General features: G+C 39.9%; 2 protein-coding genes across 2 annotated transcripts in view; one reads left to right on the forward strand and one right to left on the reverse strand.

The window, feature by feature from the left end:
• Window positions 1-18559, forward strand: part of LOC104146868 (uncharacterized) — a 73726-nt gene extending 55167 nt beyond the window's left edge. Inside the window, exons 2-4 of the mRNA XM_068926119.1 lie at window positions 15229-15378; window positions 16074-16146; window positions 16913-18559. Coding sequence (XP_068782220.1) covers window positions 15229-15378; window positions 16074-16146; window positions 16913-17018 — 329 coding nt within the window. The 3' untranslated portion in view covers window positions 17019-18559. The remainder of the gene's footprint in view (window positions 1-15228; window positions 15379-16073; window positions 16147-16912) is intronic.
• A 1208-nt stretch (window positions 18560-19767) lies between these two features.
• LOC138064289 (NADH dehydrogenase [ubiquinone] 1 alpha subcomplex assembly factor 2-like) overlaps window positions 19768-24982 on the reverse strand; it is a 65264-nt gene continuing 60049 nt past the window's right edge. Inside the window, exon 4 of the mRNA XM_068926118.1 lies at window positions 19768-20131. Coding sequence (XP_068782219.1) covers window positions 19874-20131 — 258 coding nt within the window. The 3' untranslated portion in view covers window positions 19768-19873. The remainder of the gene's footprint in view (window positions 20132-24982) is intronic.

Below are 24982 nucleotides of genomic sequence, written 5' to 3' on the forward strand. Positions count from 1 at the left end.
CTTCTGGAGTGATGAGGAGCAGACATGTAATTTCTGGGTGGGAGGACTGTTATAGTACAGCATGAGAAAGAGGAGGATGAGAGGAGAAGCACATACATTTGGGATTAACTGAACTGTAAGTAGATGTTTACAGGTGATCTACTCACATGAGGTCCGTTTAGCATTACTGCAAAAAGAACAAAGCAATCACAGGGTTACAGTTCATCTAATCCTAAAGTGAATGTGTGAGTTAGGTCAGACAAATTGCACTCTTAAAGTGGCTACTTCTTTCCAGCAGCTGTAATGAGATATTAGGGTGACTAACTCAGCTGTAGCACGTAGGTGAGATGAATCCTTTCACCAATACTTGTTAAAGCAGTACAGCTGGATTAGAGGCAGAGGAAAAAAAAAATCCACTGCATGAAGTAGGGGATAGCCTGTGTAAAACCATCTAAGAATGGGATCTGATTCAGGACAGGGATGGGATAGGAGAGCATTAGGGACAGGACAGTTCTCTGTTTCTAGAAGGAGAAAGGGAGCCCATGCTTAGCTGGAGGGAGGCAGTGCCAGCAGCTTGAGAGAGAAGTCCCTTGCAGAGAGAAAGAGTTAACACTGTGCCCAGAGTAGATGGCTGGATGGAATCCCTCTTTTGGGGCATAGCTCTTTCCTGGCATAGCACCAGTATGCAAGCGATCATTCCTCAGTCAGTTTGCCATATAAAAGAAGAAAAAGATGTAGAGCCCTGCCTGGGGAGAGTTCTCTGTCCTCCACGATACTGCTGATAGCACTGTTCATTTGCTTGGAAGTGCTGAAAGCGCTGGTGGCAGATATGATGCCTAGCAGAGCCAATTCAAACAGGAGCTTCTAGAACATTTTCACTCCTTCAGGGTCACATGAAAGGCTAAGTGGGTGATACCATAACCTAGGTCTATACTAAGGACTGTCAATTGTTGGTGCCAGATCCCGTGAATGCCTTAAAGTCTAGAGATGGGCCACCAGAACTCTGTTGTATGGCAAAGGAATTCTGTGACCAGGTTATTAAAGATAGGCTTTGACATTACAGGCAAACAAATTGAACAGCCCGCGGCTGCCAAAACCAGCAATCCTTTTCCCCTGTGCCTCTTTCTTCATGCCCTGGAAGGTGGAAAGAGATGCGCTGAAGGAACTTTCCTAACTTTGACAAAGAGAAGCACTGCCTGAAGGGGAAGACACGGGTCCTGCCACGTCACTTGTGCTGGCATTTGTCTGCATAGTGGTGAAACGGGCCAGAGAGCTAAATTGGCACAAAAATTATCAGTTCACCTGGCAATCATTTGTCAAAGGATTGAGTTCCAAATTTCTCAGCATTGAAGGCAAAACTGAGCTTTTTTGCCTTTAATTCACTTTGGAAGAAGCTTATATAAACAAGAAAACCTGTTTACACAGTACAGTTGTGCACAAATAGATTTATTCAGTAAGGTTTATCCCACTTCATTTTACCCCAGCACTCATATACAGACAAGTTCCAAATATCCAGCTGCTTTGTTGTTAAAAAAATGGTGACAATTTAATCTAGGAAATCAGATGCTTTAGTTTCCATTAAAGATTTTACAAATAAAAATGCTTTGACAAACTGGTGGTAGTGGTACATATTCTGTCGTATGGAAGAAGGCACAACTAATAAAAAGGTGAAAAAAATCTCAGTGTACTTTGACCTAAATAAAAACTGTCCCAAACCACTTTGTTAAAATTGACCTAAAGAAAAACTGTCCCAACTGTACTCTTCTCAGTTCCTGCTTTATACAAAGTATATTTGCTTTGAACCCACATAACTGCTTGCTTTTGTAAAACTCTTATGAAAGGGGATTCATTTCTAAGTGTGATAACTGCAGTAGGATCCACAAAGAAGCCTGTATCTTCCATAGTCTCCGCACACATCTGCAGTATTGGTCTAAAGTACATGGCAAACACTTGTCTCTCACTACTGCATTATGTGTTCTAGAAAGAGTAAAATCTCACACAAATCATAGAAAATGCCTCAGCCTCCCTGACACGGCCACTTGCTGTTTTTACACTGTTTGTACTCTACTTTGCCTAGAACCTTCCTCTTTAAGTAGCTGAACATTGAATTTAATTATCATACACTGTATTTAATAACTAGAAAACACTGCCATATTAAATATACATTCTTTGTGAAGATGCACTTGTGTTTGAAGGGGAAAATCTTCTAGCTTTCACAATTACAATACTTAGACAAAGGAACTACATCTTCCTTATTTGCTTCTTTACATTTCTTGTACTTCATTGCTATGTTTGCTGTGGGCCAAAAGCAGAACCCCAAATCTGACTCTTTCCAAAATATTTGGGAGTTCAGGAATAACAGAGTACTCCCTACGAGAGGCCCTAGGCTCTGGAATTTGATTCCCTCCGTGGTCCACTAGCTCCTGGATTTAGAAACATTCCAGGCATGCTGCATATTCCCTCTTATCTTACAGGCATTCAAAGAGGATGAGGCCTGAGAGATGGAGGGGCTGGAAATATGAAGAACAATCTAGGTGGGGTTTCATAACATGGCTCCCTAGAGTGTCTTTAGTTTTGGTGGGAGAATACGTAAATAGCAGCATTCATAGTTGGAAAATCTGATGAACTAAAGTACTGTACTGAAAACTTGAAGGCTTTTGGCACGCTAAATGCTGAAAGGTACTTAGAGCTGTGGGTCATTACATGTCTTTTGCTTGTTCCACAACAAAAATAATATGAAGAAACCATGCAGTATAATTGAGTCCCAAATAACCGCACTTACTAAATAATACACAAACATGCAAGATATAGCTAGGGGCATACTGCTGCTCTGACTGCTTTCTGGCAGCTTCTATAAACACAGAGGGTGCTATTAGAAAGTTCACAAGTGATTTAAAGAGACACTAACCTATCCTTACACACTAAGGAATCAAATTGGTGCTGCAGAAATCAAATCAGTAAATAAAAAGAAGTGTAGACTGTAAAAAGAAAGCACCTACTGTGTTGTCCTTTATTTTTTATGAGGAAAAGTAAAATGCAACAGTTGAAGGAATTTTGGTCAAGAAGAATAACATTCTAAAGCACCACAAATCAAAACTGAAAAAGATTCATATAAATAAAGCTAAAAAAATACTGAAGAGGTCTGAACACTGAAGTGGTCTGAGCTATATCTAGCTTTAGGAGCCTGTGAGGTTTTTTAATAGATTGTATTTATGCTATAATAGTTATCCAAGCAAGAAATAAATAATTATATATAAATCTCCCTCCAAACCAAAATGGAAATAGTAAAAACCTTTAACATACGGGTGGCAATATTAACTACAAAGACAGACTTTATTATGGCTCCTTTACATCACTCAGGCAGAATAGGAGGACCTTAAATCAAGCATAAACATTGATATGATTAGGCCCATTTTAAAGAAGCCCCAGTGTAACTGAGAATTGCATTTATAGAATAAAGTTCCCTCTTATTCTTACCATGTTCTGCACAGACACTAAATCTAATCCCTTTAGCGTTCACGCACCATGATTCTAGGAGCCTTTAAAAATACCTGTGATAGACATTACTGTTAAGTGTTCCTTTATATTGCATGATCATACAATATATACCCCCAAATAAATGTAAGATAGAACACTACCGCGTGTGTGTTTATATATATGTACCTATGTGTGTATATATCTATCTATATACACACATACATATATTTATATATCTGCATGGCTCATTACAGACAACACTGCAGTTCAGTTTTGACTGCATCACATTCTATCTTGGTATCTAATGTTCTGGGATTATGTAATTCAATGCCCTATCAAGGTGTAAAAGTGAAAGATGACAAAACAAAGGTCTCTGAAAATAAATAAATTTGAAATTTCCTACCTCATGCATTATTAAAATTATAGCTTTAACAATACATCAACACACAGTATTATATAGCACTCTGACTACAGAGTTCCCCAGTTAGTAGTGAGGCAGGGCTGTGGGAAAACTCCTCGCTAATTTAGAGTCAAAGAAGTTTCTGAACTTAAAGCCAAATATATGAGAAAAGTGCAAACAAGATGAAAGTGGAACCTACCTACAGGAAAACACTTCACAGGCAGTGAAAATGGATGCAATCTAATTCAGAAGATAGATGACAGAATCTCATGTTCTTTTCTGTACTACTGACCACATTAGGGAACTGGCCTCTATTTGAAAGATCTGAAGGAGAGAAGATCAACACTTATTTTAAGTGAGCAGCAAACTGATCCTGTTTCATGAAATCTTTACTGATATATGACATTGTGTTAAATATATTTTAAAAGCATTCGCAACTGAGGATGAAAGATGCTAAGCAGCATATGAGACAAAAATGTAGCACAATGGGTCACATAAGCTTTATTTATAATGCAGACTCTTTGTGGAGAACTTTGACACAGCCTAGAATTGACAGAAAATCATAGTCTTAAAATAAAGTTGTTTGCTGGGATCTGACTGGAATCAGGACTGAAGATTCTGTAGAAAACAGAATTGTCTAGGTGTGGTTTATCAGCACCTCTCACAGAGGATGTATATAGTGTAAATGCAGAAGCTGTACTTGGAAGATATCCAGACATCACATTACTGATTTCTCTCCAAGGGGCAAATAGCCAGTAAGGCCCCAACTTCTACCACTTGGCAGCAAAGTGAAGATATTTAACATACGCAATTTTTTCCAGCTGTGATTTATGAGACTGTTTGTAAATTAATATAAGCATTTGCTATGAAAGAGGCAACAAACCTACCCTTCTGGCAGCCCAATCTTCAGTTACACTAAAGCTATTTTATACTGCTCTGGCACTGACAGGGAGGTTAATGAGAGCAAAGAAGACCTGAGAGTATCTGCTCCCCAGTCATTCACAGCTAGCATTAAGGAATCTAATTTGAACTGCTGATATAGGGGATCTGGATACAACTGTGCTTTTGGAGGAAAGCACGGTGCAAGGCAGAACTCCTCTTATTTGTTTTACCTGCCTTTGTTATGTGCATCTATGTTTTAATTTGTTAGCTCCCTGAGGCAGGGGCATATTGTAAAGGGCTTGCCCAACATGCAGATTCAACACAATCATCTCTAAAGAATTCAAAAAACCTTCTCACCTCCCTTCAACTTTTTTCTCCAGATTCTCCAGTGGTGTAAAATCAAGAAGCAGTCTCTAAAAAGCCAAGCAATTCAGCATCTTCCTCCCATAGATTTAAGCAATGATTCTGAGGATATAAAATTTGCATCATGCTTCTCACTGTCATTTCTATGAGTGTGATTCTCCTTGCAGTCAAGCCAACGGGAAATTCAGTATCAGCATCAACAGGGCAGAACTGGTACAGGAGTCATGAATATCTTTCATCTAACAAAGGAGTCTGCGCTCTGTTTTTTCCATTACTGGAATGGACAGTGCAATTACTGGGGCAGTTTGTGGGAATCACGAGAACTCACACATCTTTCTGTTCTCCATTCTAAAATGGAGAGAGTAGAATTTCCAGTGGAAATGTTTGACCATTTAAATAAACACAAGAAGCACGGAGTAGTTAAACTTTGGGGCTGAGTATAAACACACTTGTTTGGTTCAAGATGTTTTAAGGATGAAAAAGGGGGCCCCCGCCTCTGCCTCTCCCTGCCTGGAAAAGGACTGTGACTAATGTGAAAAATGTTTTTGAATCAGAGCAGGAAAAAGTGTGCCCTCTGTTTTTAGAATACTTCCTTGGTATTTTTGATGAAGTGAAAGCTTTCCTTGGAGAAAACAGATTGCTGTGATTTCCCCTGTAATGTATGCCCAATGGGAACAGGGAGAAAAAGGCTTCCCTTCTCAACAGTAAGTTTGAGGAAAAAACCTGTAACATTCAAAAACAGTCCTAGTTATGCAGGTGTTTCTTTGTTAATCACAGTTTACTGGCAAATCTCAGAATCCAGAACATGGTATCACAGTATGATATTGTGGTATCAAAATGTGAGGGTAGGTAATTTAGTATCCATATAACATAAAGGTTACGCTGAAGCTGCAGTATTCAACCTCATTCTGAAATGCTTCCATTCAAATTGGACACCAAAGCCATTAGTTTCCTCCAGCAAACATAATATAATGTGTAAAATAACAGAGAAAACACTTTGGAGAGCTGTGACAGAGAGCATGAACACTTACCTCATCATCCAAGCTAGATGAAAGACAGTATTGCTGGGAAATAAAGAGAAATACAATACCAAAACCATCCTCTTCCTTAATCTGAAGGATCATTATGCAAGGTAAAATACTATTGACTGTTTCAAAAACAATAGTGATAAAATCACATCTTCTAATTTGAAATAAAAACTAACTATAGGAGGAAAAATTTTTCTTCAGGTGCCACCATCAACTGGCATTACTGTCACTAGAATCACTGAGTTTGATTTCACAGCATATTCACTGAATATGCAATGCAAGAAATCCCCTGTGATCACCTGCTCTACCTCCTGTTTAATCCTGGCCACAAGATTTCTTTGACCCAACCTCTTTACAGAATCACTCTTTCCCCAGAAAAGAGTCCTATTGAGGTATGTAAACCTATCCCTTTATAAAAAGTTGCATGCACATATTAGGCCATGAATAAGACGCTTCTCCAGATGCATATCATAAATATTTACTGAACACTTCAACCATTCCTGGACCAATTCTTTTATTAGAATAGAATATAATCAAAACTCCAAGTTATCTTTAACTCTGCTGGCTATAAGCTCTTCTTCCTGTACTACTTTTACCACTTTCCTGCAGTTCCTACCCTCTGATTTATAATATAAATTATGTTTAGTTTTCTGTTTCTTTATATTTGTTATTTTTGAAATAGCTGCTTTAATTTTTTTTCTAAATGAGTTTGTAGACTGTGTCATCTGCTTTTTCAATTCTTGAATTTTTGGCTTCTGGGGCATCTAGTAAAATGTTCTTTAAAAGTTTCCAATAGTCTTTCACACTTTTTCTGTTCTTTTTCACAAGTTATTTAGCTTCTAAGAATTAACAGCATTTTTAATGGCAAGTGGGAGATATGAAGCAGCGATTTAGGAAAGATACGTATCATCCAGTGCAGTTTTTGATAAAAACACTGTTTTATAAGCACAAGAAATGCTGTACACAAAGTAAATTGGAGAAAGTAGGGCTTACTGTGGGTAAAGAAGTGGTAGGTGACAACAATTAATGTTAAAAAAATAAAAGTAAAAAAGTTCCTAGTGAAATTGGTTAATCTTAAGAATCTGTATTTTTTTAATCTTTATTAACGAGCCTGACATAAAAAGGAATGTACCAATAACAAAGTTGGAACACTTTACCCTTGCAGAGGAGATCATAACATTACATAGAAAGAAACAGGTAATACAGTTTGGTCATTCATGACCAGGAATGAAGGACTAAAAACTGAAAGAGTTGCAGAGGTGCAGAGAGAGTGCTACTGGGATGGTCAGGTACTAAAGGGCTTCTCTAGCAAAATCCAATTTTTTGCCCCTTAGAAGCAAAATCTAAAACTGCCCAGTAAAAACAAGCGTGTAACTACACTGGGGCAGAGGAGGGAATGTCAGGGATGAAAAAGAATTCAGAAGGACCTGAACAGGCTGGAGAAATGGGCAGAGAGGAAGCTTGTGAAGTTCAACAAAGTGGAAATGCCAAGTCATGCACCCAGGGACGAACAACCCACACCAGTAGAGGCTGGGGGCCAACCAGCTGGAAAGCACCTTGGCAGAAAAGGACATGGAAGTCCTTGTGGACAAAAAGGTGAACATGGGCCAGCAATGTGCCCTCCACAGCAAAGAAAGCCAATACCATCCCCTCTCCTCAGCTCAGGTGAGACACATCTGGAGTGCTGTGTCCATTTCTGGGCTCTCCAGTACAAGACAAACATGGATCTGCTGCAGCGAGTCCAGCAAAGGGCCACAAAGATGGTTAAGGGCTTGGAGCATCTCTCATATGAGGAGAAGCTGAAAAAGCTGAGGTTGTTCAGCCTGGAGAAGAAAAGGCTCAGGGGACTCTTACCAGTGTACATAAATGCCTGATGAAGGGGAGCAAAGACAGAGCCAAACTCTTCTCATTGGTATCCAGTGACAGGATAAGAGGTACTGGGCACAAATTTTAACACAGGCAATTCCATTTAAACATAAGAAAAAGCTTTTTTACTATGAAGGTGATACTACAGGTAGCCCAGAGAGGTTGTGAAGTCTCCACCCTTGGAGACAATTAAAATCCAGCCAGAGCTAGCCTTGAGCAACCTGCTCTAGTTGACCCTGCTTTGAGCAGGAGAGTTGGAATAAACCATCTCCAGAGGTCTCTGCCAATCTCAACCATTCTATGATTTTGTGATTCTTTGAAACTAGAAGACAATGTTGGCATAATAAAAAATGTTTATTATTAGTTAGATCAGAAATGTACATGTTTCTAACCTTCAGAATAAAGAAATTCTGCACAAAGCCTCCAATAGGAAAAAATAATTTAGAGATTGATCAGTTTATGAAAGGGATTAGAGACAGAGTTGCCTACAATAGCTGGTAATCAATCTAACTCCCTCAGAAGGTACTTTCCAGTCTTAATTTCCAAAACTAGGGTTTTTAGACCATCAAGTAAGGACATATTTTAGACATCCTGACCTAGCCACAGTCAATTTGGATTAAGAGGTTGCTTGCCCTAAAGATCTGCCAGTGTGTACACTGCATATGTAATTGTTCCCTAACCCAGTTCTGTTAAAATGACTCCGTTTATCTTAAATACATCTGAAACACAATTTATCTTAAATATGCTTAAGTAGATATTTTTAAACCAGTTAATTTTGACAGAACTGTGTTAGAGAGCAGCTATAAATCCAGGTCCAGTTGGACAGCGGCCCCTGACAAAAAACTTTAGCAAGCAGCACTGGGGGCCACCTTCTTAACCTGGATCAGCTATAGGCAGAACAGCTCATCTGATCATGCCCAAAATTACAGGTGTGGACCTTAATTTCTTTCTAGAAATTACAGTAAGTCTAATTCAGACTAAATAGACTAATTCAGACTAAATAGTCAAGGGCACATCAAGCTTTTTCAGAGGCCTACTTGGGTTGCCTATGGCTTAAGGTCAGCACTGGTTTCATGCAATTATGTGGCCTTGCATCAGAGAGCAGTGTGAGAAAAAGCTGTGGGAAGTGGGGTCCTTCACTCCAGAGCTACTTTTAAGCACAGGCTCTCATCCTCAGTCTCTGCCTGAGCTCCCTGATCCTGACAGCAGATCCTGACCCTGATCTGCTCACTGGACTTCCTGGCTTGACCTTGCACTGGTCTCGTCACTACAGGCTCCTGGCTCACCTTGCCTCATGGAACAGCCTGCCCTTGGCTCCCTGGCAAGCATGATCATAAGCCTTTGGATGGTATAGAATAAATTCCTATGTCAATTCTGTGAGTAGAGCTCTTAAAAAAATCATACATGCAGGAGGTAATATTTCCACCTTTAAAAATATATTTTATCTCGTCTATAAATGTTTTTCACTACTGAGAGAAAAGAAAGTCAGATGAGAGTTCAAATCTACTGCTGTTGTATGCCTCAGAATGAAGAAATGGTTAAGAAGGAAGCACCTGATTTTCTTGCAGGGATGAAATATCCCGACACCAATTTTCAGGTGCTTGAGCTAGGTTAGCTCAGGCTACCAAGCTGGTCCTCAAATAAATCAGATATATACTACAGTATTTGGTGACAATCTAAGTTACACAATTTTAGTGGGCTGTTTTTGCTAATTGATGCCTATTCTAAGTGTATACTCCACATGTTTGAAATTTAGGAATGGACCCAGCATTGGCAAGGATGTGCAAGCTGACAGTTACTCAAATTGATACGAATGTCATTAACGTCTCAGTTTCAAGAGCACACATTCATATGTTTTACAAAACTGGCCAGTGCTGTTATGATAAAGGCAAATTTAAGTCAGCAGGATATCGAAGTTATGAGGGCATTTCTAAGAACATTGCCTCCTATAAGTTGAGTCAGAAGGAAATCAGTACAAGTTCCACAGCAGTGAATCACATATTTTTTCTCATTGTCTTTTGTACATGCACCATCATTTAAACATGTGGTCCTGAAGCTGAGGTGTTTCAGATCATGAAACAGTGTCAAGGTGGCTGACGTTTAGATATTCTTTCCTTGGCAATATTCCTTTATATTGGATTGTTCTGCTTTCCTAAGAATGAACTGAAGAGCTTTTAATTTTACCTATTTTAACCCCAGCACACAAATTAGATAACAGAACATATCAGAATTTTCTGTTGTGTTAAAGACAAGGCTTCCCTGTCCCATGTATATGTAATGCTACAGACTGCTAGCATTCCATTCTGTAGGACTAAGAATTCAAATAAGGTACAAACTCCCACTTCTACTGACAACCATTTCCTTCCACTTAAGACAGAGCAGGGAGCAGCAAGGCAAACCAATAATGCTGGCTCTCTTTCAGATCTCAGTGACTCGTATATATGCTTCTTTTATAACTTAATTTAATACTGAAATAGGGACTCATTGTTGGCACTGAAGAAGGGAGCTTACAATACCTTATAAGATGTTTATAAACACATATAAGCAAAAAGACACTGCCATGTTCAGAAGTAAAATGGCAGCCATCTGACACACGGGAAAACTGCACCACAGCATATAGGTCTGGCTGCTCAAGAACAAGTTAGGACGTGGGTCCTCTGTTATGACAACAGTCTTGACTCATTAAGTATACCCTATAAGGAAAGGATTTCACTTTTGCGCTGGATCCCCGGCATCCTGGTTGTACCCTCTATAAAGGAAATGAAAATCACTGCAGCTGTGGAAAGGAAATTTTGTTCAGGAGAATGTGGTTACTTGAACTAGAATTTAGCAAGGACACCACAACATCTGTGAAATGTACCAAGAGGTGTTTCCTGACTATGTTGTGAAAACATCAGAGCACTGAAATACTATATAGTATAATTATTATCACTGCAAATATCAGGACCTCATTTTTACACCATATGCAGAATACAGTGATTCAAGTAAAGAGGTTTGTGCAGGCACCATCCTGGGACATCTGTTCAGTTCCAATTAGAGACAGTGTTAGTGAACCAGTATCATTACTTCCTATTGCTCTTGGAAGAAGGAACATAAAATAATAACTATGCTCAGCTCTATTTTATGAAATATGATGGATTAGATAGAAGTATGGCTCTGGTTCTTTAGTTCTTCTCAAAGCACGTGAAGTTTATACAGAGCAGGCTACGTTTCTTAGAGCGTACATCAGTTAAGTTCTAAAAAGGACTTCATTTAAGACCTAAAGGTCATTCAGTCTCCTCATCTTTGCCTTCTTTGCTGAGGCAGCCATGAAATGCACTTGCTTGTATACAGCTTTTGGAAGATGACTAGTCACCCACTAGGTATACCAACTTCTAGTTAGCTTTTGTAATAGAAAATAGGGTCAGACCACAAAAAGTACAAGAAATATTAGAACTGCATCCACCTCCCCGAATTTGAGAGGGTTGTGTATAGAGCCATTACTTGCACATGGCATAAACTGAATGAATATTGAATACAAGCTCCTACAAAATCAAAAAAAAATTGAATCTGTATCCTAAAAATTGAACTAATAGTCATACTGATAACTGCTTCTTTTATTCAACAACTTCAAAATATTTTAAGAAAGTGAATAAATATTATCACCTACATACGCATAAGGACATAGAGCTGATTCATCTAAGGATATGTTGTTAGGTCTGGGTTTCTTGCACTTCAATTTGGCATTTAACTGAGGCGTTTAAATTAGGAACATTATCCTCAAACCTTAGTGCCCTCTATGGTCTGTGAAAGGAAACAGGCAGCTCCAGAGAGTGATTCACGTCCTGGCGGGCCTGAGTCATTGTTTAGAGGGACCAGTCTTTTTCCACTGACTTTCTCCACTGTTCCCAGTGGAACAGACTTCTGTGGAGATGCCTGAGATTTTTAGAATGAGTCCAGGCCTAGTGTCACAGCTGGTATAAGATCCCATGATTCTGAGTGTGTTACTTGGACTGCTAGACTATGCTACCTCCGAAAAGCTCTGTGGATTTATAAAGCTGAATTGATACTGAATTTTTTCTCTCCTTCCCTTTAAAATAACCCCAATACATCCAGAAGCCTATTAATACGCATTTCAGTCTGGGATATATCAGAATGCAGTAGTAATTTAGGAGAAGAAAAGATCTATATTTTTTATACAACTTCCATTTATATCTTTGTTAATTCTTTTCTCTTTTTGAACTGTAAAAGATACCCAAAATAGGGACAAATGAAGGATGCAGTAAAGGCTTGACACACTTCAGTTCTTCAATTATATCAATCATAAGGGTAATAAAAACAATGCTATTACATGAACGAGTCTCCCCAGAACATGGAAGCCCTTGATCATTCTTTAATCTAGTATTAGATATACATGCTTTTTTGCTTTATCACTTTTTAAAAATACAAAGGTTTGTAGCATGTTGCTTGGCCTATGTGTCATGCATTGTCACAACATATTCTCTATTTTAAAAACTACGTAGTGTCAGAACAATTTATAAGGATGGCTGGAAGTGAATTAAGTACAGCAGCAGTATTACTCATGATTTCGACTACTTTCTTCTTGAATATTCAGGCATAGTTTCATTGAATGGTAGTCAAAGTACAAATGTAAAGGGCTGTTCACATAATTTACAGAATAAAGATGTACTGCAGATCCTCTTCAGCGTAACACACCAATGTTTTTAAATAAAGATTTGTAGCAGAAAAAGAATGCTTCATCTGCAGTGGTACAAAGGAGTTTGGCTCAAGTGAAGCTATAAGAAACAAATTTTATTGGCTTGCACATACGTAGATGTATCATGCATGGTCAAGAAAGTGCCAAGAAAGCTTTCACAACTTAGAGATTTTACAGGCTGGGGAAAAAAAAACAATAGTCAAGTTTAATTTTCATAGCTCTTCAAAAAAAAAAAAACCATATCATTATGCAATGGCACAGGAATTACACCTAGCTCGCTGGAAACGAGAACATTCAGCAGGTGCAATACTGAGTGCCCAGGAAATAATTAATGAAAAGTATACATAAAGATTACTGGAGAATGTATGCTCTATGCAGAAAAAAAGTAGCTTAAAGGAACTAGTTTATCCCCAGAACTTACAAATGATACAAGAGCAGTTAAGAAATTTATCCTGAGTGAAACATCTAGCAGGTTTCTTATATGGAATGATTCCGGACCACTGATACACATCAGTCAACACATGCCACCAACATGAATACCTTTACTCAAAGCTTTTCTTTATCATACATACTCAAACACTCATAGACTCTTCAGTGACTGTTGGCCTAAGAAATGCTTTGCTTTCATGCTGGTAACTCTTCCATTTTCCATGTCTGTATTACATTCTCAGCACACTTCTCCGTGCTGTACTTTACGATAGCTGGATTTTTGAGTGCCATGCAGTGACACTTCCATTCCTCTGCCAGCTCCCCCTTTGGAAGTGTGACAATGGACAGTATTGCTTGTCCCCTCCAGCACGCTCTCATTAAATTCCTTCCAAACTGAACTTTCAATGCTGTTCACATACACGTGTATACACACACACACACACACACACACACACACACACACAGAATTTTATAAATTAACTGGTGATTTAATTTTATCAAAGTTGATGGTTCATAAACACTTACTATTGTGTGATATTTTGACACTACTTCTGTAGCTGTTATCACTGTGGTCATGTAGTAACTGAAAAGCTTACTTCCATCCTAAGTATATCTGGAATGTCATGTAAGTAAAATATTATGATGTTTAGTATGAATCAGCAAACAATGACTTTCAAATCACACTTAAAATGATGTGATCTTTCATTAGCGCATCCTTTCCTGCTCCTTCCTAGGCTCTCCAAGTCTCTAGCTCATCATCTTGTAACTGACAAATACAAAAATAAGTATCTCTCTGGGTTAAAAAAACTTATATATAAAATATACACACACAAACACACATGTACCTATGTGTATTATTTCTTCCCTGTTTCTGTGAATCAGGCATTTTTCTCTTTAAATCAATAAAGGCAAAGAGACAGATAGATAGATGAGACTATTACTATTATGGGAAAGAGCAGAACTAGAAATTAATTTTGCAGTATATCTAAAGGCAGTGACGCTAAGCAAGATGCATATAGCTGTTGACTGAGTCAGTGCTTATTTTGGCCTACGTACCTGAATTTGACACCAAGCATCCATATGTGTGTCCCCTCTAACGTAATATGCAATTTTACCATAAATATACTATATTTATGTAATAGCCCTTCTACTTTTAACTTGGCAACACAGGATGCAAAAACATCTTGTGATTATATTAATAAATACAACATCCCAGAAGTAATATCTATGTTCCAATAAATTTAGGTTGTTATATCCTGTTAACATTTGCAATTTACAAATCAAGCAGGGACTTATACCCTAAGAATTTTAATGCTTATGTAAATGCCTGAAAACACACGTACAGAGACAAGGTTTGTAATAGATGTTATAGGCACAGCCTGAACATTACAGTTTTTTAATTTTTTTAACTTCTAGGTAAGAACGCACAGCTAGGCTATCATAAAAATTTGTGCATAGCACAGAACTGCACTGAACACTTATTCAATCTAAACTATTTTAGATCAGATTTCTTGCTACTGACTCTCTCCTTCGGCAAAATGTTTCCTATCTGCTGCCCTTTGAATAGTATAAATATTCATGAGAAAGAGATATACAAAAGCTGTGTGGCCTCATGGTATTGCTGTTATGCTGCAAAGAACGCAACTCCTGAACTGATCAATACAGTTTCAGTGACTACAAGATTTTCTCGTGTACCAAGCTAATACCCTAACCCTGTGCTTACATTTGCTTTGGAAATAAAACCAACATTTCTTATTCACATCAGCATGTGTTTGTGCACAGAGGAAGAGAGGAAACCTTGGTGCAACATGCATAAAGCAAAAACTCAGACCCTGAATTTTCAATACGGGCAAGTTAGGGGCTGTAACAGTCACACAGCTTTTACTGAGACAGCTGAGCATTTTTGCTGAGGTCATTTCAACAGGGAGCAGTGCAACAAGTAGAGCTCTGACAGCAGCAAGCAGCTATCGCACAGCACTTTTACATCTGGGAATTGCGTGGGGCACTGCAGCTAGTCACTGCAACGCCAGCATTTCCCACAAGGTGCAGGAGATACCTCTGGGATCTTATCCAGACGCAAACAAAACGTGCCCGTGGTCTACCTCCAGACGGCCCTGTGCACCTGAGGAGCCCTGTGACGGGAGCGGGTAAGCGAGACGTGACAGACCGGCGACACCACTCCTTGCGCAGCGCACCGATTCCCAAACCTGCCCTGACCCGGGCGGGTCACCGTCTCATCGCAGCTTCTCTGCTACGCGGTACGAGCTGGCTCCCGGGGCCGCCCACTTGAAAAACCCGGTCAGAAATACAGGAGCCTGCCCCGTCCCGACCGGCAGGGGCTGGGGCAGGGGCTGGGGCTGGGGCAGGGGCTGGGCGGCGCGGGCCGGTCCCCTGCGCGCAGGGCGGCCGCTCGCCGCGGGACCGCGGGCCGGCCGCGGCCCTGGGGCGGCGCGAGGCGGGAGGCGGCGGCGCGGCCCCGCCTCGGGCCCCGCCCGCCCCGCGACCGCCGCCAGGGGGCGCGCGCCGCCGGCGCCCGGGGCGCCCGCCCCCCCTCCCCCCCCGGTCACGTGAGGCCGGCGGCTGCGGAGGAAGGGCGGGTTGGTTCGCCGCGGCCGGCTAGCAGGGCCGCTCTAGCCAGCGGGGGCGGGTGAACTCTGTTTCCTCGGAGGACAGAGGGCATGGGAGGAGCGGCCCCCGCCTTCCTGTTTCCGGTAGTGCGGCCGGCGCCCTCGAGGCCAGCGGTACCGTGGGGGGTGGCGCTGAGGGGACGGCGGCGGCAGCAGCGGCGGCCCTGCCGGGCTGGTGGCGAGTGAGGGAAGGCGGCCCGGCCCGGCCCGGTCCCCTCCGCCCCGAGACCCGGCTGTGCCTCCCCGCGCCGCGTTACCTGTGCTGGGTGGAGGCCGCGCTGCCGCGGCCCGGCGCTCTCCCTCACGCCCGTGTCTTGCCTCCGCAGGGAGCTCGGTGCCGCTCTTCCCTCGCCCGCCGCGCCCGGAGGATGCCCGAGGCGGCGCCCGCTGCCGCCGCAGGTGAGGGCCGCGCGGCGGTCTGCGGGCGGCCGTTGGGAGGGGAGGGCAGGGCAGGGGGCGCGCGCGGGCCGCCCGTAACGGTGGCGGCCGGGGCCGCAGCGCGCGGGCGAAAACGGCCGTCGCCTCCGCGGGGGGGTAGGGGGAGGGGGAGGGGAGCGCCGAAAAGGGTGTTTTTCGATGGGCGCAACTAGTAACGCCAGCGCGAGGAACGCCGCTCCCCAACCGGGCGGCCGTTACTGGCGGGCGTCGCGCACCTCGCGGGTCTGAGCTCCTGCTCGAGGAAGCCCTGGCGCAGCCGCCGCGGGGCGGCGCGGGGCCCCGCCGCTGGGGGCGCGCCGTCGGCGCGGAGCTGACTGCCGCCTCTGGCCCTTGGCCTTACGGCTTACTACGGCGAGTTCGCTGCATTAACCCCCCTCCGCCCCCAGTACAAACTATAGGCAGATAAACTAACTGGAGTTTATTTTCTTCTCCCCTGAAAGGACTGCAGACCTCACCTTTTTTTCCCATGGAATAGCTTTTTATTGGTAGCACCTGAAGCTGTGTTGGATGAAATGCCTAATTGTTTTGCAAACGCTGTAGTTATGTTAACATATAGCCCATACTTCATTTTCCGTTCACTTTCACGTCACTCTAACTTCTAGGAAAAAAAACAGCTTGCCCTTTAATAATGAACAGTGATGATTTATATTAAAATGGTAATTGGCATGTATATATGTTTTTATTTTTCTGAATACTCAGAAATTGAATTATTTTTCTTATTATGTAGGGTTTCCCCAATAGAAAAACAGAAAAGATGTTGGATATTAAGGCTTGGGCTGAATACATTGTGGAGTGGGCTGCAAAGGACCCATATGGCTTTCTTACTACGGTGATCCTGGCCCTTACACCATTGTTCGTAATTAGCGCAGCACTGTCGTGGAAACTTGCAAAAATGATTGAGGCCAGGGAGCGAGAGCAAAAGAAGAAACAGAAACGCCAGGAAAATATTGCAAAAGCCAAACGAACAAAGAAGGATTAATTGGGCAAAAATGCCTTCCTTGTATGAAGAATCAACCTCTTTTTTAAATGAAGCACTGCTGTATGTTATGTTTTCTGTTGTAACTTTCAATACTTGATCCTATGATTTCTTGAAGTTTGAAATTTAACTCCTGAGATATTATTTCTGCTGAAATGATTTGTCTTAAAGTTTACATGGCACTTGATACCACCACTTCTTCTACTACTTGTGTACTAATGCAACTTGCTTTTCTAAATGTGCATGTTAAATTCAGAAATAAATCTGCTGGGTGGGGGTGGATATTTTTTCCTTAATTGAGCTATTACTTAACAATTGTCTTAAATGTGTCAATTAAATTATGGGAAAAATGTAAACTGATTCCTTAATGCTGTGATCTCTGGTTCCTTGTATAGCAAGTCACTCTCTTTATTTTTATTGCTGTAGGAACTTTCTGCAGCAGTAGTCTGTGGTGTGCTTACAGACATTTGTAGTTCATGGCAAACAGGATTACAGAAAGGCAAGTTTTGGCATACCTGTGGCAGACAAAATAACTCCAAAGTTTTGCAGTCTGCTAGCATATCTTACTGATTTCCTTTAAGGACCCTTCATCTGAAGTAAAAATATTAACACAGATTCAATGATGATGAGCTTTGGTCCCACAGAGGTAGCTTATTTCATGGTGGGGCTTGTCTGCACAGAGAAACTAAACTTTGCTTTTTCTAGTTCCTGAACTAACAGCCATCAACAGTCTTTTTAGAGTCTAAACTCCAGGAAGCTGGTGGTTGTTCCTGACATCTTAAAATGTTTCAGGCCACTCGTGTTCTACAAAATATGCTACTTTTTTTGTTTGTTTGTTTTCCCTAATTATCACCCGAACACTCTAGCTATAACCTGTTTCTGCCTTCAGAAACTTTTTATGCCTAAAAGAACAGCCATAAATGGGGTCAGACCAAAGGCCCACCTGGCCTAGTATCCTGTGTGTTAGTGGCCTATAGTAGATGGTTGTGGAACAGTATATGAGGAGGATATGCACATTGGTGATAATTCCTGCCATTTTCTAACGTTCTAGCTACATGTGATTTAGGACCTTCTGAGTTTAGGTTTTTTTTGTTGTTGTTCTCATAGCCCTTGGAACTCTGCTGATCTCCAGGTTGCAAAAAGTTGGCATTGTGAAAAAGTCCAAATTGGCTTATGTTGTAAATATGCCAAAGTTATTTAACCTTAGTTTCAATTCATTTTTAACAGAAATGATTAGTTTTTCAAAGCTTAAGGTTCATTATTAGTCTAGTTCTAAAGAGGCTGTGGCAGTCATTAGGTTATTAGACTCAGCATGTCTCTAAACAGCAGCACATAGTTGTGCTTTCCAGCATTTAGTCCATTCATCATGTGTGTTTTCTAAAAAAAAAAAAAAAGAAGTCAGAGATGTATTGTTCAGATGAGACCTACAGAGGTGATTGATACTAGCAGGATTAAAAGTGAGGAGTTTAATGGAAATAAAAGATAGAATGTGAAATTTATATGCAGTCACTAACTTGTTGACCCTCTTCAACTACTGTTGGTCAAAGCAAGCATTATTAGAATGTAATGTTTACAAATTTTATGAGGAATTAACTCTCCAGTGTTTTTCTTTGATGTTGTTACCTTTGATATTGACATGGCTTAAAACACAGGGAACAGAACTGATGACACTGCATTAATAAATTTGATACTTTTTCAAAAAAGTGTGGTCTTTATTTTGATTTGAAATTCTCAAGCATCATCTCTAAGCACATAATCTGTGTATATGTAAACTATAGCCAAATATATCTAACAAAATCTAGAGAAGTCCCAGCATGCACTCGGAAATAAAAGCTAATGAAGCCTCAGGCCAAAAGTGAGATTTTTAGCTGCTTTGGTAGGTGGCACAGTACTGTGCATGTCTGAGAAAGAAAAAGAGCAAGCTTACCACTGCTCCTTTTGGAAATAACTGACAGTCCCTTGTGCCAAAAAGAACATACCTCTTCATCATTCTTCATTAGCTTTACTAAGTGCTTCTAAACCCTATTAAGAATACTTACGTGTGGTTTAACTCTGTATTTTGTGCTTACTGTTGGCTGGCTAGTAAAACATCAGATATGTTGACTCCTTCATTAACCTAAGTTACAAGACCATGTCCCTAAAATTATTGACAAGCATAGTCACCATAGTGTTAAGGTACTTCCTGTTAATGAGATCAACTTGACCATCCAGTTACCAGAGGAAAGCTAACAACTTTGATATGCTGGCACTATGGAGGGAATTAACAGGAATTTTAGAGAACTATATTGACCAAAAGCCTAGGTTTGAGAATTAAGATCATTTTAAAGTGTATTAAATTAACTAAAATTCATTACATCGAAAGCATAATTGTGTCTTCAAGAAAAAAGTCAACTTAAAAAATTATTTTGCGGAAGTTATTCATCTAGCTAGAAAACCTCTGACCTAAAATGATCTAAAGAATAACTGAGGAACAGCAACTGTTTAAAAAAAAAAAAAACAAACCCTTGTCATTAGTAATATATCTCTTTTTTCACTAAATCCAAACAGATTTTTAACAGTGGTTTGTCATAATTAAGCCTATTTGAATAATTCTGCAAAAATAAACATAGCTTTAATATTAATTTATTGCACACACACACTATATGTATAGCAATTGTTTGTGTTTTCTATTAAAATATTTATCCACTGGCAATAACTGTACATTACAATTGTTTATTTATTATGACTGCTACTGCTGCCTGGTGGCATCCAGGAACCTGGCTGAAAAGTACTTGCAGTGCTTGATGGATCTTGGGAAGGCTCTTTCTTTCCATAGTAAGGGGCTGATGCATGGCCCTTAACATGAGTATGAACTGGTTCAGCAACAAGTCCCTCTTTGTATTCCTTGGCCTGAAGGAGCTTGTCCTTTTCAGATACATCTCTGATTTTTTGTTTCATTTCTTCTCTGTAATTTTCATTCTTAAGAATCTCCTAAAAAAAGAAACACAGTAGAAAAAGATAATTAGATAAAACAGAAATAAATGCAGTGTACAATATTGGAGTAAAACATGTAAGCGGTCCTTATTTTTCTTGACTTCATACTCCACATTTTAAGGTAAGCAGGTAAAATAGAATGAGGCAAAATTAACTGTTTTTGTACAACTTCAATTTTAGCTCTAGTTTAAAATACTCTTAATGTTCTGATCATAGTATCAAAAATCGCATTGTGATGTCCCAATTTCACTATTCTGTTGGATTAAAAGGGAAAAATGATTAAATAGTCATTGTCACATGTGAAAATGCATTGAAATCAGGTTACATTTTACACTGTTTTCCACGTAGAACTTCCTACTATTTATCCCTATAACTCAGTATACCTAATGAGTTTAGATATCTGTGACTGAGGCCCAGTTTTGGGCAGCACAGATGTGATGAGAACGCTAAGCATATTAATGTTTACACTAGCTGTATATTAACTCTAGGTTAATCTACTATACATATTAGCTAAATAATTGTAGTGCATTCGTAAAGGGTATAAAGTCATGCTTATTGCCTCTGTACAGGTAAAAGAAATTCAAACAAAAGTGACCCAGCAGAGGACAGAGGTTTACCTCCATGCCTGCTAAACTGAAAAAACTGTCTGATGCATGTTTCCATTGGAAAGCCAAAGGAAAGAAAAAAAAAAAAAGAGATCTATATTCAGAGTGGGCTTCTACAAATTGTTGACTCTACTAAATGAAACACTGTACTGAAATATAGTTTTGTACAGGTTAAAGCTGGAAATTTACTAATAAAGATGACTAGTGAACTGCAATTTGGCTACTTCCACAGAGAAATGTTGAGGCTATGAGTTGAAGCCAGTGTGATTACTGACTTGTCCACTGGAATAGCAGAAAAAAAGCTATTAGTAGACCCTGCTGTCTTGCTTAGAGGAAAACACAAAGAACTACGAAAGTAAATACAAACAAAAGAAAAAGGCCACCAAAAATACTGAGGTTTGTCCTTCATCTGTTAGCATGTTTCCTAGTGGAAGGGTGATGTGCACGTATGGCAAACAAAACATCTTCATGCTTTGAGTGGGCAGATAGTGAAGATTATTAGAAAGAAAAGAAGAAAAGTGGTATGAATTTTTATAATACTTTGACCCAAATATAACTTAGCTGTTACCAACACCATGTTGTGAGGGAGCTGCTGATAGCCACATTTAGAATTGCGATACATAAGACAAAAAGGCTGAACAGCCTTCTCCAGGTTACAAGTACACGGCAGAGATAGGGAAAAATTAGACTTGTAGACCCCCCCCCTCCCCCTTCTCTGAGCAGAAGACCATGGAATTATTTTAGGAATGGTATTAAAATACATGCAATATTGCCATGAGTTGACATAACAAGTATGTACAACATTTAAGAACATACACAAAAAGTATTTAAAGAAAAGCTCATCATAGAGGTATTATGAAAATAAACATCTTTTTCTTCATTCATAATTGCCTCTATATCTAAATTCACAGATATACCGAACAGAGGCAAAACACTTTATATACTATGGTATGAAGACATGCAAAGAGCAGATAAACAAGTTTGCAGTGAATATGGGAGGAAATTCTCTCATACTTAAAAATTTTGTGAAGTGTCACAAGGTCAAATTTTCAACAGTCAGTATAGGATAAATTCATTATTACTTCTTTCAATTCTGTCCTCGTTTACCATATGCCTGTATAAATCTACCATAACCTTATTGATTTCAAGGGAATTACTCCTATAGTGCTTGTAATACTCCACTACTAAGAAACAAGTAGTGAATCTGTGATATCTGAAGAGTGCAATATGGTCTCTGTTAGAATAGCATCAAATGATTTATTAAGAAAACAAGTGTAATTCACTTACTGTGAACAGCTACTTACAAATTTCAAATCTTTTCCAGTGATTGCATTAAGAAAGTTACCTGACCTTATACAGTCAGATAATAGCTGTAACTAAATTCTAAATGCTTTAAAAGTCCATTTTATATTCTGATGCGTACTTGTCATCTGGTTTTCAGAGTCAGCTAAGACTGTTTTATTAGCTTTCACGGGCCAAAATATAGTTGTGATCTAGTAAAATAAACATTTTCATCTTGAAAAAAGCATGAGAAGAAGTGATCATCATCAGTCAATACTGAAAAAATATTGAGGTGACTTGTTCATAATCTATACAATCACATCAGGACAAAAATTTTCAAGTGAAAAGAACTGCATGCATCCAATTCATGCATAAAATTCCCACCACTAATATGTACACTGAAGTAAGGGTTTGCATTCAAACTCTAAATATGAATCAGGAATCTTGTGTCAACTGGCTCATTATAGAAATTAAGTCAAATAGATAACAGTTTTCTTAGTATCTTGTCTTTTGATACTGATGAGTTTGCTCTGAAAGTGCCTCATGGGACACTAAGTCCTTTTTTTTTTTTTTTTTTTTAAATATGTCACCAGTAATTCATTCACTTGATAGAGTCTCACTAAGACACCTTTTTTTAACCACTGATTGTATTTCTAAATACTATTGCTTCAATTACCATAACCACTGCGGTTTTAAGTAGTTACCAGACTGCAGGTTTCCTGCCATTACAGGCATTTAAATAAAAAACTGAAGCAATTCCAAATTTGAATAAAATAATTAATCACAATGCAAATTATAGGAGGAATTATCTTTAAGATGTACTAGAAACATAAAAGGTCTTTAAAACCACTCTTACTGAACTTGGCTTCAGTATCTGCATGCATTGCCCAGTGCAATTAAGTACAGTGAATGTTAGAAAGGTTCCTCCCCCTTGCACCCTCCTGGCTCTGCCAGGGCTCCCTGCTGCCTGCTGAACAGTGACAGAGAAGCCGACACTGCGCCCTTCTACCCATAACACGTAGTCTGCGAGTCTATGTAGCAGCCACAGCCCTGCTGCTCTGCTTTCTTCTGGCTCACCTGTGCATAGGTGAGGAAGAGTTCATCTGTTTTTTACTTCAAACTACACTGCCAGGTTCAGAACACTTTCTTCCTCCTCCTCCCAGATGAATTGACATATTTTATAATATGGCTAGCTTAATTATCAGCTGCCCAAGTGAAGACACCACTGAAGCTTTGTGATGAAATATATGAACATTAATATGTAATGTGCTCCAACCTTTAAGGGAAATATAACATCTAACTAACCCATACAGGGAATATTACATCTACCAGATAACTAGTTTTCATAGTGCTAGCTTTATTCTTCCAACACTATCTAGTGTTGTGCTGTATTTACAAATAAATGATACAAATGCTTTGAACTTGTAGTTCTCAGGAGGCCACATGATGTCCAAAGAATATCAGAAATGCCCTTTCTTAATTTAATTAAAAGAGAAATCTAAGGATTAGGATTATTCTGCAAAAATATAAAAAAAATGAAGCATGCCAGAAAACATCCAGCCACCTTTTATACCAATTGAAATCTCAACATTTAAACGATCACCTTGAAATCCACCAACTCCCAGCATTTGGAACAAGACAGACACAGCGTGGCCAGGTCTAGGTCCAACAATAAATTCTACAGTTTATTTTTAAGTGGGATGTAAAAGAAGAAAATTTATTCATTGCAGACAGCTACTTGTGCAGTTTTGGTGATGATACCTTCCCTCCTTAGCAAGGTAGGATTTAAGAAAATGATCTCTACGATTTTCTTGAAGAACTTAACATTATTGCTGAGGAAATGCCAATGTGGCTATGTGGAGTTTGCGGCAGCTGCTTTTCATCCAGAAAATCGTTTCTTCCACGTATTCTGACATCTCAATAATGGTAGGAGCTGCATGAACAAAGAATGAAACGCAGCCTGTTCACGCAGGCATCAGAGCCCAAGACATGATGCTGCCTCCCAAGTGCACTGCTGCAAAACAGATTAGACTTTTTCATGTCAGTGGCATTCAAACCCTCAGTGTGCCTGTTTCATCTGCTACATCTGAGCAAACAAAGGAGGGATCTTCTGTAATTTCCATTTTTCTTCCAAACTCTTGCAAACTCTCTATACTTTTTAAAGCTCCCACTTCCCTCTGGCAGCTGAGATGTATCACCAAGCCATTCTCTGCTGTTTGGAAACTATTCACTTCTACTCCACAAAAGGAGAAAATCTAGAAATCAGTCTCAAACAGAAGGACTTTCAGTGACTACTGGACTGCATGGAAGAGCTGCTTTGTAGGCTGAAGGTTTGGGGTGGAACGTTCTTTCAATCTTAACGGATCTTGTACTGTTGCCGCTTCCCATTTTCCTAATAAACTAGCAGCCTTACAGAATAAATAACATGCAGACATAATAAAAATCTCAGCTCCTCCTGGTAGGAAGAAGCCATAAATCTGAAAGCGGTTTTTTCTCTATACTTGCTTGTTCCCCTAGCTGGAGCCTTGCTCAGTAGTGACTAGCCCTTCCAGAAACATACCTCTTGTTTTTCTTCTCCGCAGGCAAATGCTTGTGCTTAAACCTTTCTATCCTGTAGCACTACTGAACCTCATAATCCATAGGGCTGTTTTTGTATCTGAAGAAATCCTCCTTGCTTTCCTGCTACTTCCTTAGTGTTTCCCTCTAAGTCTTCAAGGTATCCATAAGGTATAATGACACTTGCCTTTCATGAAGCATTTTGAATCTCCTGAAGGCAAAAGGCAACCAAGACCTCTGAACACGTAGTTCTAAGGATGCAGGTGGCTAGACACACAGTACCAGTGTAACAACATTCAAGAGAGATTGTATAAAGATTAACAGGTTGGTACTTGGTTGTTTTGTTTTTATTCTTTCCAGATGATTTTCTGAAGACCCCATGTCCAAATCCATAAATAAAGGATGT

The sequence above is a fragment of the Struthio camelus genome, chromosome W, assembly GCF_040807025.1.
Source record: "Struthio camelus isolate bStrCam1 chromosome W, bStrCam1.hap1, whole genome shotgun sequence".
Lineage (NCBI taxonomy): Eukaryota > Metazoa > Chordata > Aves > Struthioniformes > Struthionidae > Struthio > Struthio camelus.